The sequence below is a fragment of the Schistocerca americana genome, chromosome 1, assembly GCF_021461395.2.
Source record: "Schistocerca americana isolate TAMUIC-IGC-003095 chromosome 1, iqSchAmer2.1, whole genome shotgun sequence".
NCBI classification, from domain to species: domain Eukaryota; kingdom Metazoa; phylum Arthropoda; class Insecta; order Orthoptera; family Acrididae; genus Schistocerca; species Schistocerca americana.
In genome coordinates this window covers 675399807-675415886 of record NC_060119.1, presented here as the reverse complement: position 1 = coordinate 675415886, position 16080 = coordinate 675399807, and the positions used below count along the sequence as shown (strand labels likewise).

The window sequence follows — 16080 nt, the reverse complement described above, 5'->3', positions numbered from 1 at the left end:
GAACTGAAATGAAGGCAAAATCTATGCTGTAAACAAAAGCATGTTGTGACATTTCAGTTGTGAACATTGGTGTAGTACAATGAGAAACACTTTAAAACTACAGTGCCACATGTCATTGCAGCACAGCACAAGTGAGTGATGTCCTTCAAGAATGCTGAGAAAATTTCAAAAAAATTCAGACAGTTGCTCAAGCAAATACATGCCAGGTGTATTGAGAGATTTTTAAGTTCCTGCCCAAGAGTGATAAGATTCTTTTATTGTATGCCTTATCTTCACAGTCATACATTCCTGTTCAAGAGTTTTATGTAACAAATTTGTGAAATTTGTATCTCATAGTCGTTTCATAATAATAATAATAATAATAATAATGTGTTTTGTAGTTTTGCTTTTTCGCATCTGGGGGAAGGGGAGGGAGCGATCACACATAGGGGTGTCGTGAAAGTTTGAAATGTAAACAAAAGGGTTGAGGGAGACAGAACCAGATGTTGGTAGGCAACCCACCAGGCAGTGCTACTGCTCTGTTGTATGTACATCTGGATACCTGGCTCAACTCCATTCTCCGAGGAAAAAAACTCCCGGGAATGTATTAAGAATCACATTGCGGAAATTTAAGGTACTGCAATTGTTTCAAAATTATGCATGAACTACTTGTCTTTTGAATACAGTTCTCTCATGAGTTTTCTATGACAGTTATGTGACAAATGATGTAACATATCTTTATTCCACAGTTTATGCTGTATGTTTCACAAATAAAACTGGTGACACGGATTTGTTAGAGACAACCTTGAAGCCAGAAACATAGATTATGTGGAACAACCTCTTCAGAATGCCACCATCCGTAGTTAGGCAGTACAACTGAGTCACAAAACTATCTGTGTAGAAAGGTGTGTCTGGAAATCTTTTTGTTGCAACAACACTTCAAGAGAACTCATGACATTTTTAGACCTATTGAAAGTTGTGCCAATAACTCCAAGACAACAAATATCTTACAATTCAGTTTGTTTTTTGTATGTGCACATCTAAAAAATAAAAGCAACTCAAAGCCCAATACAGAGATACATATCCTTAAATTAGTGGATGTCCAGTTTTCTTCTTTAATGAATGCTCTGTTATATAGCAAGTGCCAATTGTACTTCATTGCAAAATGCAGAACAGTGTCTCTTTTATCATAGAGGATAAAGTCAAAATTTGAGTGTTGAACAAAGCAACATTTCTGAGGCTGAACTTCTCCTACTAGAAATGATGTCCACTGGAGATAAGTTCTGTGCATCACATCTGTGACAAAACATCAGTTTCAGATAAGCTAGTATACAATTATAGGGTGACGGTAATATTTTACTCTACTTTTGCTGTCTGTACATACAGGGTGTTTTGGGGGGAATAGCAAATATTTTAGGAAGCAGTAGTATAGACTAATTCGAACAACACATTCTAATTTCTACTGGTTACAGAATATATGGCTGTTTGTAGTGGTACATCCCATTCCTTCAATAAAAGGAATCACATCCTTAAATATATGAGTCAGAGAAAATATCACCGTGACTCAGTAGTCGAGAAGTGGTGAGCATCCCTCTATTGGGAGGTGTTTTAAATCACAGGTGCTGATACCAGAGCTAACGATCCAGTGACTGTACAGAAGAGGGTAGTAGTCAGATGACTCTTCCTCCTGAGGTGGAGATAGGAGTTCCATGGAGTGGGCAACGCGGAAGAAAGAGCTCCATGAAATCTCAGAACATGAGATGTCAAAGATAATGTATTGTAATTGTTATTTATCAAGTTGTATATCAGATCTGTTATGTACGTAGTACAGAGAGGAAGTATACGAGTTGGTAGCTGTCCTCATTTTCATGTATTGAGTTATAATTTTGAAGATAATATAAGAAGGTGAATTGAATCTCATTCCTTATTTATGTAATGGAGTGAATGTGAAATTAATTTTCAGCACCTTTATCTGCAGCCTGAAGGAGGCGAAGCCGGAGCAAAGTTGGAGGAACAAGGCACACAGTTTCAGGGCACAGACTAGCTGTTCCCTGATTAATAATACTTAACAACAACCGAATATTCAGCAAGCACCATTCATTATATATAAAACGAGTGGTGTTTGGTGCATGAAGTGAAGTATAACAAACCAACATGCAGTCCAAGCCAAGCTGAAACACTTCACATGGTGATCTTACCAGCTGAAAGATAGATAAAATGTAATGAAAAGACCAGACAATTTTGTAAGAAAGTGCCAAAGAGGAAATGTGTTGCCAAGGGTAACAGGAATAAAACAAAATGTTCTATACAACACAGATGCTAAACTGAATCAGAAATGAATAATAAAATTAAATGAAAAAGGAAAAAGAACTCTGTTGGGGAGAAATGGACCAGTATTCAACCAATGACATTATACAATCTACAATCAGTTGTCAAAAGATTGCAGTGCACACACAGTCGTCATCACATTGCGGCCTACACACAGTTCACTGGCAGCACGCAGTCTCTGCAGATTGCAGACTACACGCAGCACATCAGGAGCATGGAGCCGTGAGCAACTAGCAGTCGATAAGCAGCCCGTCGGTAGCACACAGTATAAAGTTAACGGTGAGCTGTTCTCACGACCAATTAAAAAAGTTGTATGTGTTGTGAGTGATACAATACAACAAGAGTAGAATACAATTAATTTTAAAATTAAAAACATCAATACACACGATAAGCGTGTTGAGACAATAAATAAAATATTTATTTATGCCTGTCATCACAAGAAATGACCCCACATGAGGGGAAATGAATTTAGAAATAATTTGGGAGAAATTCAACAAATTCACTAAGCAGACACCAACTCTTAACGAGGAAAATAATAAGAAGATGCAAAATAAATTCAAAGAGATCGATGATAAAATACAATCATCCAAAGAGGAAGTACTTAACAGTAATAATACCAGATTTGCTCGATTTGATGAGAAACTTGAGCATTTGGAGGAGTGTTTAGTGCATACACTAGATCATAAACTAAATGTTTTTAAAAACAAAATTCAACTAGACCTCGGACGTAACACAATTCAAGAACATATTAGGGATATTCATACTGATGTAAAAAAAATTGCGAGAAATTGCAGTAAAGGAGTGTTAACTTCTAAAGGATCAGATCTCAGATGCGCAAAATCATATTTAATTTTTAAAGCAACAATGCAAGAATGGAGATTCCGTTCCTTCACATGATATCTTTATGGGTTTGGAGGAAAAAGTACAGGCCTTAGAACATAACACAAAGAAATACATTCAGGTGGTATTAACAAAAGACAAATGTTTAAGTTCAGAACTCATTTTCTTAATCCATCTCTGGTATTAAAGTTCATTTGACAAACCATGTGTAGCTCTTCTGAGGTTGTCTTAGTGTTCTTTTACTGGGAAACCACTATTTATAAAACAGTCAATTCATATTTTGGTTTACTTTTTCTTTGTAGTCTTCATCTTTCAACCGTCATCACATGCAAAAATTTAAATGAGTAAGTTATGAGCACCTTGATGGCCATTTCTGCTGATCCACAATCTGGGATATGTTAAGTCTGTGTGACATTATACCTGACAATTAGAATATGCAGGTGTCTCGTCTGCTGGAAGAGTACCCACCACAAATTTAGCAATTCCGAAACAGAAGCCTACCCTGGACTCAGTAAATTTATCATAAAGTATACGGCAAAGGAAATCAAAATGTGTCTTTTATCACTGTCAAACAGAGTATTAGATGAAGGAATATCTCAAGAATGTCTTACACTTACCATTACACTATATATTTATAAAAAAATGTGATAAAAACCTCCCAAATAACTACAGATCCGTTTCGATAGTATAATCATATCCAAGATAACAGAACATTGTATCCATAAACGGATACACAGCTATTCTGAAAGCGACAACATTTTAAATGCACAACAATTTGGCTTCAGATTTCACATGTCAACTGTAAAAGCTACTGATGCTTTAGTGAATAATGTTTCTGAAGGGTAACTGGAACAGTTATTGATTGAAGCAAAGCATCTGACTCAGTATCACAATTTATTCATCAAAAAATTAGAATACTTTGGCACTGAAGATAAATCACTCAGTTTATTTGAATCTTATTTAACCGATAGGTTACAACTTATAAATTCAAGTAAGCAGTGAACAGCAATACTCCCTATAACAACAGGAATCCCCAAAGACCCTGTACTTGGACCTTTGACCAAAAACTCTCTTGCAAAGAATACACCAATTATCTGTGCACCAAACTAGCTGACGTACTTTTTAATTGTGTAAATTAAGGAACAATGTGAGCAAACAGTTGTTTCTCTACTCATACTATGCTTTCTTCCATTCCTGTCTGCAATATGGAATACTGCTCTGGAGGAATTCCTCAGGATCTAAATGTATTTTCAGACAGCAGAAGAAAGCAATCAGATATGTACTGGGATTAGCACTAGAGTCCTTCAGAAACTAATTTAAATGTCCCCGCATAATGACAGTGCCTAGCCGGTACATATATACCTGTTTAATATATGCTAGAGAAAATTTGGAATAGTTCAACATGAGATGTGATGTAGACGTACACAATACCAGGAACAGTCACTTTTGGGAGTTGTCTTCCTCAAGGCTTGGTACAGTCCATAGTAACTATAAACACTTGAGCATAAAACTGTTCATTAAATTACCATACTCAGCTTGTACAGTACTACCAAATAAATATAAGAGTGTATTAAAAACTTGGCTAAACTACAATGAATTCTATTCAACTGAAGAATTACTAGAAACTAATCATTGGAATATATGTTGGAATATGTGTCTCCTCGAAGTGATGAAGAAAATTCTTAAATAAGCTAGTTATTTACTGTGTGTGTAACTGATCGCTGGGCAAAACTTGACTCCACTGTAAACTTTGTCAAAGCCAACTGTGATGCCCAATCTACTGCTGAGTTTGATTTATACATTTTAATAAGAAAGTATGAAGGATGGCAGTAACGGTCCACTTCAGTGATAGGAGCACCTAATTTAGCGCAAAGAATGTTCTGTGTTTCAGCTCCCAATGGAGTTTGCGAAAGAAATTTTAGTACAGCAGGGAATCTTATCTTGGAGAGATGAAACGGATTCAACACAATTTTAAAACAAGTACATATCCTGACAGTCAGTTGTAATTACTATGCTAACAGAAGAATTTGGAGATAGTTTTCTTGCTGTTAGATTTTTATGTGTAAATTTGTATTAATAAAGCATAGCATGTTATAAAAAAAGAAGCTATGTGATGTTTCGTTGTGAGATCAACTGTTATTATGAAGGCTGATTATTAATGAATGTTTCTTCTGTGAAATTTTTAATTGGTTTCAAATATTTGCTTTTTTGGTTCAAATGGCTCTGGGCACTATGGGACTTAACTTCTGAGGTCATCAGTCCCCTAGAACTACTAAAACCTAACTAACCTAAGGACATCACACACATCCATGCCCGAGGCAGGATTCGAACCTGCGACCGTAGCGGTCGCGGTGTTCCAGACTGAAGCGCCTACAACCGCTCGTCAACACCGGCCGGCCTGCCATTTTTTACTGGAAGATCTTTTTTCTATTATTGGCATTTGTGATTAATTGCTGTAGCAGATATTGTTAACTTACATATTGTGTTACATTTAGTTTTCTATTTCATATTATCTACATTTATTGTAATTTACTCTATTTTTAAGTTTGTTTGTGACTACAATTAACCTCAAAAAGTTTTATCACAGTTTTTTCTGTTGGCTCAATAGAAATTTCATGATTATAGGGAATTAGAAATTTTTTAGCTCAACAGATTAAAAATAAGTCATCAAGCTTAGTTTAATGTTATTTGTTCACTGCCCTGAAAAACATTGCACCAACCACAATGCAGCCACATTGTGAATGATGTTCTTGAACACAGGATGAGTTAGCTGACATTTGTAAGCAGCAGGAAATCGCCCTGGCCACTGTCAAGCGACTGGCATTTGCTGTGAATCAATATGCTGGAAGAGCTCCAGAGAGTCATATATCTGTGGTACCAAAGGCATCTCAAGTACTATCCTCTCCTGTCAATCCTATCTCCTCTGCAGGAAGTATGCGATCTGGCATTACTGGTCTGCTTGGCTGCAAGTGGCATGTCAATGGTAGATCTAGCTTCAGGACATTATACAGATTCCCCCATCCAACAAGCTCGAGGTGCTGTCTTTTAGTGAAACTGAAACTGAGCCAGTGGGACTCACTTCACCTGTTTCAGGGAAACTCACTTTGTCCGGTTTCATGAGGAAGCAAATACAATAGAACAGGAATCTATTAATCATCGGCAGTTCAAATGTAAGGTCAATAATGGTACCTCTAAGGGAAACGGCAGCAAGGAACAGGAAGGAATGCGAGGTGCACTCAGCATGTATGCCTGGGGGCCTCATTCAACATGCTGAAGATGCTATTCCAGCAGCCAGTGAGGGAACACGGCACAACCAACTGTGGATTGTGGCACACATTGGAGCAAACAATACCTGTCGTCTGGGCTCTGAGGTCATACTTGGATCATTCCAGTAACTGGCAGAGAAGGTTGAGAAGACCAACCTTGGGCATACAGTTTCAACAAAGTCCACAATTTACGGCATTGTCTCCAGAACTGATCGTGGTCCCCTAGTTCTGAGTCATGTGGGAGGAACGAACCAGAGACTTCAAGGGTTCTGTGACAACCAATGCTGCAACTTATTGGACGTGCATCATAGGGTTAAGAATTTTGAGTCCCCCTAAACAGGTCAGGTGTGCACTACACGTCAGAGGCTGCTAGTAATGTATCTGACTGTATGTGGGGGTGCACATTACGGTTTTTTAGATTAGGCATCTCGCCGTCCATTCCAGATGATGGCTGTAGGAGATGCAGAAGTAAAAGTGTAAGGTCAAAATGAATGCTCCCTACATGTCAGAGCATTAAAATCCCAATAGCTAATGTCAAAGAATTCACAACTGAGTGCCAGAGGGAGCTCCTGAAAGGCAGTGAAGCTCGCGTAATACTACATACTGAAACCTGGTTGAAACATGAAATTGACAGCAGTGAGATTGTTGGGGACAATTAAAGTGTTTATTGTGAGAATAGGTTAATGAGAAGTACAAGTACAGGGGGTTTATTTGTTACAGTAACACACTCAAATCCATCGAGACAAATACTGAAGCTGCATGCAAGATTGTCTGGGCAAGTCTCAGTAACAGGAATGGCAATAAAATAGTAATTACCTCCTTTTATCACCCGCCATACTCACTTACTGACGTAATGAAAAACTTTTTAGACAAATCTCAGTTCACTTGTATGTAAGTTCCCCAATCATCCAGTAATCATCACTAGAGACTTACTCACACACAATCAATTGGGAAAATTACAGTTTTATTAGTGAAGGGCATGAAAGTACACAAGATAACTAAACAAGTAGAAGGATATGTATGTTCAGTAAACTGGATAAAAAATCAATAGCGTTATATCTCAATGAGAAACTTGAAACTTTCAGCACAGGGTAGCAGCAGGCAGAGGAACTGTGGTCATTCAAAATGCACTGGACAGACATGTACACTGAAAAACAGTTCACAATGGGAGACACCCTCCGTGGTATAGAGTCACTATAAAGAAACTTCTAAAGACACTGAGATTACTTCATAATACATGAAAAACAAAGCTTATGACTATAGCTAGAGAGATGTTGAATGAAACGTGTTTGGCTGTCAAGAGGGCAATGCATGATGTCTTCAATGACTACTGTTGCAGAATATTGTCAAACGATATTTCACAAAATCCAAAGATATTGTGGTAATTTGTAAAGGCTGTTAGTGGCACCCAAGTTACTGTCCAGTCCTTAGAAAATGAGACAGAAACTGAAATCGAGGGTAGCAAAGCAAAAGCTGAAATGCCAAACTCCATTCTCAAATGTTCCTTTACAAAGGAATACCCAGGAGAGCTGCCTCAATTTAATACTCGAACGACTGAAAAGATGAATTAAGTGTTAGTGTTATTGAGAAACAGCTGAAATCGTTAAAATTGAACAAAGCTCCAGGGCTCAATGGAATCCCTGTCATATTCTATACTGAATCTGTGACTGAGTTAGCACCTCTTCTAACTACAATCTACTGTAGATCCCTTGAACAAAAAAATGTGTACAGCTTAGGACAAGGTTAGTAGAAGTGATCCATAAAACTGCTGTATCTTTGATACGGATTTGTTGTACAATTTTATAACATATTCTGAGGTCAAACATAATGAAATCTCTCTAATAGAATGATCTCCAAGCCAATCATATGGATTCCAAAACAATGATCATGCAAAAGCAAACTCATACTTTTCTCACATGATATACTAAAAGCTTTGGATCAAGGCAGTCAGGCTGATGGTATATATCTAGATTTCCGAAAAGCACTGGATTCAGTATCCCATCTACGCCTACTGTCAAAAGAATGATCACGTGTGGTATCAAGTGAAATTTGTGACTAGATTGAGGATTTCTTGGTAAGTAGGTTGCAACATGTTATCTTGGATGGAGAGTCATTGTCAGACAGAGAAGTAACTTCAGGTGTACCCCAGGGGTATGTATTGGGACCCTTGCTGCTCATGTTGCGTATTAATGACCTTAATATTAATAGTAACATCAGGATTTTTGCAGATGATGCAGTTTTCTATAATGAAGCACTATCTGAAAGAAGCTGCATAAATAGTCAGTTAGATCTTGATATCATTTCAAATTGGTGCATGGGTTGGCATCTCGCTTTAAATGTTCAGGAATGTAAAATTGTGCACTCCACAAAACGGAAAAACGTAGTATCCTATGACTATAATATCAATGAGTCACTGTTGGAATCGGACAACTCAAACCAATGAAATGGAGTGATCACATGCGCTCAGCTGTGGCTAAAGCAAATGGTAGACTTCAGTTCATTGGTAGAATTCTGGGGAAGTGCAGTCAATCTACAAAGGAGATTGCTTACAAATCACTCGTGCAACCCATTCTGGAATATTGCTCAAGTGTGTGGGACCCATACAAATAGGACTATCAGGGGATATTAAACGCATACAAAGAAGGGTAGTATGAATGGTCACAGGGATATTGAACGCATATAGAGAAGGGTAGTACAAATGGTCAAAGGTTTGACTCATGGGAGTGTGTCACAGGCATGCTGAAGAAACTTCACTGACAGATTCTTGAAGATTGAGGTAAACTATCCCAAGAAAGCCTACTTACCAAGTTCCACAAATTGGCTTTAAATAATGATTCTAGAAATATGCTACAACCCCCAGCTTATCACTCACATAGGGATTGTGAGGACAAGATTAGAATAATTACAGGATACACAGGGACATTAAACAATCGTTCTACCCACGCTCAATGTGTGAATGGAACTGGAAGAAACTTTACTAACGGACATTGAGAGGTGCCCTCTACCATCCACTTCACAGTGGTTTGCAGAGTATAGATGTAGATTATGGACCACAACGATGCCGCAATTAAATGTTGTGACATATATGAACAGCATAATCTAAATTGATCATAGTATAGTTCCAGTAACATGAGGGAATGTCAGGATCAACACCAGGCTTTCAACACTGAGTTACAGTCACAACAGAGAGGTGAACATGCCAGATCTGCTAGTGTCTGTCCTCTCCAGAGTGCCCCTGTTCAATCGCAGCAGGCTCACTTCAAGAATTTTCACACCACGCATGCATGTAGACATGCTTGATCAAGTATGAGCAAGAAACACCCCAATTTGTAGATATCGAAGATGCACCCCACAAAAATCTCTCAGGATGTGCTCATGTGGGTGTGAGTTGCTTTCGCACGAGTTTGTGGGTTATTGTTGTCTATTTCTGATGAAGGCCTTGTTAGCCAAAAGTTTACTATCTGACAGTCTTTTTGTTGTGCTTATATGCGACTCGACATCTCCGCTATATGGTGAGTAGCAACTATCCTTTTCCTAACAATAATAACAACAACAAATATATATGCAGATGAAAATTAACAGTTGGAAAAACTGACAACTCACTTCCTCCTGAGTACCACTGTCCATCTCCTTTGTTTTTGCAACTCGCCCTTCTGTATTGGAAGACTTTTTCTTTGATTTTGTTGTTCGCTCAGAAATTTCCTTTTCTGTTTTAGCTTTCTCTCTAGACAGAGGTTTCTTCTTGTCTGCAACAGAGTGAACTATGAATTACACATAATGAAAACAAAAGACAAAATCTTATAGTAAAAGAGCACACTCCAATCAATAGTGCTATATTCCAATTAAAATTACTTTGTGACTGACAGACAGAATTGTTGGGGAGCAGAACTGCCAGCATGTCATGCACTTATGCAATTGACAGTTACGTGCGCACCAAGAAAGGAACAAGTTGTTTACTGACTGACTGTTGCCAACGTCTTTGTGGGTACAGGAGAGGGCACAGGTAGGGACTGCTGCTTCTGTAGGTACAGCGACGCATTAAGGTGCCATAATCACAATTTACAGGTGAATAACAACACTAAGATGAGTTTCAATAACAGGCATGTTGGAATATAACAAATCATGTAAAAATTTGGAGAAAATTGTAAGAGGTGACCACAACTGAATTTTTGGCAACATGCTATACCACTAAAGGATGCACACCAGTTACATCTGAATCACTTTCGCTATCTTCTGTGTAGTCAATGAAACTGCTGTCAGGATGTTACGAAATAGTAAGTTGTCCTACATTACTTTCTATGACACTTTCATTCTCCCATGCTTTCATTATTACTTCCCTCATATGTCAAGAACAGTATGAAAATCTGATGAAGTTTGGTTTGTAGCATTCTTTATCAATATTTCTGCTTCTGCCAGCATCCATTTTTTGTTGTTTCTTGCCTCATAACCCTTATGTTGAAACCATATGAGTTCAACGGAACTGAAATGGCAGTGATATGAAAGCAGCCTCAGGACTCTACAGCCAATTTCTTTGCAGTTCATCTATAACTCACAGAGGTAAAAGTGGTTTATTCTGGGCCATAAGATCCAGTAATTCAACCTTTCTACAGTCGTGTTGTTGTTGTAGCCAGCTGACAATGTCTTGTTTCCTGCAAGTTACTGTAGATGTCTTATCAAGGACAGTAGAATGATAACTATTACTGAAGCTTTGCTCAAGTTTTGATGATATCGACATGAGATACAGAAAAAAATCAGTGATTCCAATTCTGTATGCCCTTAGCTGAGACAAATCTTCATTGCAATCTAATACACTGATCAACTACGACAACCGGGGAATAATAATTCTTGTAAATTATCAGCTTTTTACATTCAGGATACAGAAATAAAATAACAAAACAGTTTATTACACTGATAAAAGCACTATACTATGTAATCTGAGAGCTATTAAATTGATTCAAATGGTTCAAATGGCTCTGAGCACTATGGGACTCAACTGCTGAGGTCATTAGTCCCCTAGAACTTAGAACTAGTTAAACCTAACTAACCTAAAGGCATCGCAAACATCCATGCCCGAGGCAGGATTCAAACCTGCGACCGTAGCGGTCTTGCGGTTCCAGACTGCAGCGCCTTTAACCGCACGGCCACTTCGGCCAGCTATTAAATTGATGACCGCTTTACTGTGAGAACATAGTTTTCTTATAGAAAGTTAACAGTAAGCTTAAATAAAGGTTTAACATGTCTTTGAATTAACAATATTTCTATTAACACACCAATGGTGTGTTTTCATGCTAATGTGTAAAACAGACAATTTTCTTTCATTTAATCTTACCACAAGACACTAACTGTAATGTCAACTTAGAATGCAGATGTGAGAAGTATGATGGTCTCTTTTGTGAGCAGTAACATACGACATCATAATCTTGAACAATTCCCAGCCCTAGGCTGGGTCTGTTGGAACATAAGTCCTGTTTTCTCAACATCTTTCTGTGTTCACTCAGGTTCAGTCCTCGCCTCTTTTCTCAGAACACTCTTCCATGCCTTTTAGCAGCCATATATCCTTTGGTCTTACCTTGGTTGTTTCTCTCACATCTCCATTTCATGTATCTTCTTGGGAATCCTCTAGTTTTCAATTTTTTTTTTCTTTCTTTGTGGGATGTCTTTATTCCAAAGCAGGCTCCTAACACTACCTGCCTACCACATTTTAGTGGTCTTTTTCCCCATTTCCTCCATTCTCCTCTATCGCACTTCCCAAGTCCTTGACACTTTCCGCCTTCTTTAATTGTTCAAATTCAATCTTTATTCTACTAACTGGTCTATCTTTCTTTCCAGCTGTAAGCAGTATTTCACATTTGTTTTCATTAAACTTCATCCCAAACTGTCTAATGCTTTCTTCCCAAGCATCTAGCTGTTCCTGAATCTCCTCCTTCCTGTTTCTCCAGACTGTCAGGTCATCCACAAACACCACTGCTTTCATCTTATCTTCTCCAGTTTTTTCTGCCACCTTAGTGGCATTTCATGCAAGGCAACAATGAAGAGGACAATGCACTGCCTTGTTCCATACCTGTTTGCTAGAAACAATCTGTCCAGTCATTTCCCACTTTAAGTCAAATCAGTCTTCTACAGTACACCTCCTTCACTGTGCTTGTCGTCTCTTTTTCCGCTCCCTTCTTCTCTAAGGTCCACTACATGTCAAGCTACCACATTTTTCACTAAGAGCTCTTCAAGTTAAGTGCTGTAGGTTTTTTTTAATTTTCAAAACATCATAATAACTGTAACCACAGAAGGAAAGATATAACATCAGACTATAAGATTTAAGCTTTTAACCAAATAGTTTATTTACAATTGTGTAATAAAGATTGAGAATCTGACATTTTTTCAACATCTTTGAACAGAAACTAAAATTTTACCAAGGACTAACCTCAGCAGCAAATATACCTTGACCTTATTAGCATAAAAATAGATTTATAGTAGCGCAACGTGAAAACCAATGTGTACTGGGCACTCCTTCCCCTCCTTCCCCATGTGGCCAGCACCACCCGGCCCCCTTCAAAACCCTGCAGGCACAACCACATCACCTGGCAAAATGGACTGTGCTCGTAGGACAGGCAACACAGCAAGAATATGGAGCCCAAGAAACAGCCGCAATTGGCTGACAATCAATCCTTACCACTAGACTCATTGAAACTTGCTTGAGTCAAAAGATTATTTTAATTAGAGTACAACAGCTAAGGAAATTTTTTTATTACACAGCAAAAAGTTCTCAGCTTAGGAATATGTTTTAATATTTCAACAATTTAATTTGAAATCACTCACATCAGAAAATGTTTATTAATATCTATTGCAATACCAGTGACATTACTAAAAGAAGTAGTCATACAGTTTGTGTATACAAATGTCACCCATGACCCAAGAGTCACACAACATAGATCAAAAGCAACAACAGAAATTCAGAGTGAAGATTCAAAAGTCAGAGTACTAATAATGAACTGTCAGTATTATTTTTAACTCCTACTCTCCATGCTGACAGTATCTCTGTGCTAAGTTTCTTCTGAAAAGGAATGAATATGAAACCAACAAACAGAAATCGATTGCCTCAGACCTAACTGTACAGTGCTTAACTGGACACTCCTGGATCACAGAATCATAGTCTTTCCCATCTGATGTACAGATTCACTGTTGTTGCAGATATATTCTATAATATTTGATTTTACACTGATTATACTGTATTGGTTTACCTGTAACTGCATATGTTCTGTCTAGAGAGAGAGAGAGAGAGAGAGAGAGAGAGAATGCACGCGCGCTCACCTGCTTGTGTGCATTCTAACACTAATTTTCTGCACTCGCATGCTCACGCACATTTTAACACTAATTTTCTATCAATACCTGTATATTTTATGTAAGTATGAGCTGGCTGTATGGTGTAAGCTATCAGCCAAAAAAGCCACTACTCCTACCAAGTGCTTCTCATGGTCCACAATCAGAGTAACATTCTACATGTGACACTGGTTTCCTATCTTTTATTTTAAATATGTTGCACACACTGAAGTTCTGAAAGCTGGTAATTTTGGGCTGTGATATCAAGCCCACTGTTTTCCTTTGCAGTATTCACATGGGTAGCCGAGTTGGGACAGACCAAGACAATGACATCAATTATATTTAATACTGCCTGCACAAGTGGGCAGAGCCAAGTTTGGACTTCTGTAGTAAAAATTTCACATATTTCTTATGAAAGTTTTCACTGCTAATATCTGCCAACTGTGTATCACTGTATCCCTCAAGCCACACCTCTTGAACAATGGGAAAAGTGTTTTCCTCACCATCCTCCCTTTAAATAAAAAAAAAGGAGAAAGGAAAAACGAGAATGAAGAAATTGCCTAAACATATCAATGACCAAAAAAATTACAAGTCTTATCAATATTTTATGATATCTTAAACATGGGGTTCACAGCTTAAAATTATTAAGTGACATACTTTTTCTTTTATTGGCCTGTAATTATTAGTTTGGAGAGATTTACAAAAATCAGCCAACTAGTTGCAAATAAAGGTTTATTGGAACTGCTGATCCAGGCTTCGGCAATTTTAAAACTGTCTTTTTCAGAAGGTATAATGGACCTGGTTACAACATAAGCCAATAGAGTATATTGAATAAAACCAAATGACTCATGTTATATGAGACATTCATCTGTTATATGAGACATTCATCATCTGAACACAAATAACTACAAGCCATGACTTAAGACTGCAGCAACATAGTATTTCAGGTGTGTTCTTTAAATGCATAGCATAGCGGCCCATTAACATAAGACTCTAGTCTAAAGCTGAATACATGCATTAAAACAAAATGGAGGCCCTTCATTAAACAGTATGCACACAACAAATAGCATAAATCAGCTGTAATTATTAGACAAAGCTCTATCATACCCAGTGATTTTTCTCTCTACTGCCGTTTTCAGGTGATCATTACGTGCGAAAGGTAGGAAGATCAGGATCAGAAATGGAGAACATGCACAGAGTTCAGATTGTGGAAGATAATCGGCCATGCTCTTAACAAAGGAACCATTCCAGCATTGGCATTAAGTTACTTAGGGAAACCATTGAAATGCAAACTCTAAAATGTCCAATGACAATTTGAACAGTTGTATTTCTGAACACACACCATTTAGTTACACTGGTCTGTGGCAATGGTGAAGTAAAATGTTATGCCTTCTTATACCTTTTTATTTTTCTTTCAGTTGAAACAGTACAATCAAACTGGAGAGAGTTTAGATGTAGTTTCAGAGAATAACCCTAAAAACTTGGTAAGAATAAAAATCAGGTGACCAAGGACAAGTCCACCGAAACACAGTTCTACTTGCCATGGTTTCATAAATTATAATTTCAGAAAATGGGAATAGTGTTGAACCTCAACATGCAATTATATACAACTATGGTACTACAAGCTTCCAGAACCATGGAACCAAAATTGAAAAACAAACACTGACTGTCTTAGTCACAGGAACAGTTATAAATGTATTTGTACTTTTGACACTTGCCATGCTTAATCTGCAAGTGGGAAACAACTTCGTAAAATGACAAAGGCTTTTATTACAGTCCTTCCACATTAACTTATTTATGGAATATTCTACACTTCTGGTTTCAAATAGAAATGTACATTACAGTTTACTGTACGATTTAGATGAGAATTAATTGGCAACTTGTTTTTATAATGTATGGTGTGAGTTATTATAAGACTGTACCAACGGATTGTATATTATAAATGATTTCCGTCAAGGAAAAAGTTACAATATATTTGGAGTTTCTGTTTGTTGATAATTAAACTCGTACAGGAATCTAAAAGTACAGTTTATGGCTATGCTGAACATGGGTGGAAACCTGTCAGCTCGCTGTCATGACAATAACTCACATTTACCTCTGAATAAAGGCAGATAAAAGTATCATTCCTAATTCAAATTTTTTTTTTCTCAATTTTATCATAGCTTCACTTGCAGTAATGCATAGTTAAGGGGAAATAGCAGGTGATTATAGTTTTCAAAACAACACTTGTAAACCACACAAAATTGCTTGACAAATAGTACCATTTCCAACAACAGTGACCAATTAAGGAAATGTGCACAGTTCACTACAGATCTTTTAACCAAATACCCTCTTCAAACTGACTAAAAAATGT

The 16080-nt window shown here is 37.5% G+C and overlaps 1 protein-coding gene across 3 annotated transcripts in view; it reads right to left on the bottom strand.

Moving 5' to 3' along the window:
- LOC124608711 (SAFB-like transcription modulator) overlaps positions 1-16080 on the bottom strand; it is a 167987-nt gene that overhangs the window by 5168 nt on the left and 146739 nt on the right. For all 3 annotated transcript variants that reach the window (XM_047140009.1, XM_047140010.1, XM_047140011.1), the window contains one exon: positions 10017-10159. In XM_047140009.1, coding sequence (XP_046995965.1) covers positions 10017-10159 — 143 coding nt within the window. The remainder of the gene's footprint in view (positions 1-10016; positions 10160-16080) is intronic.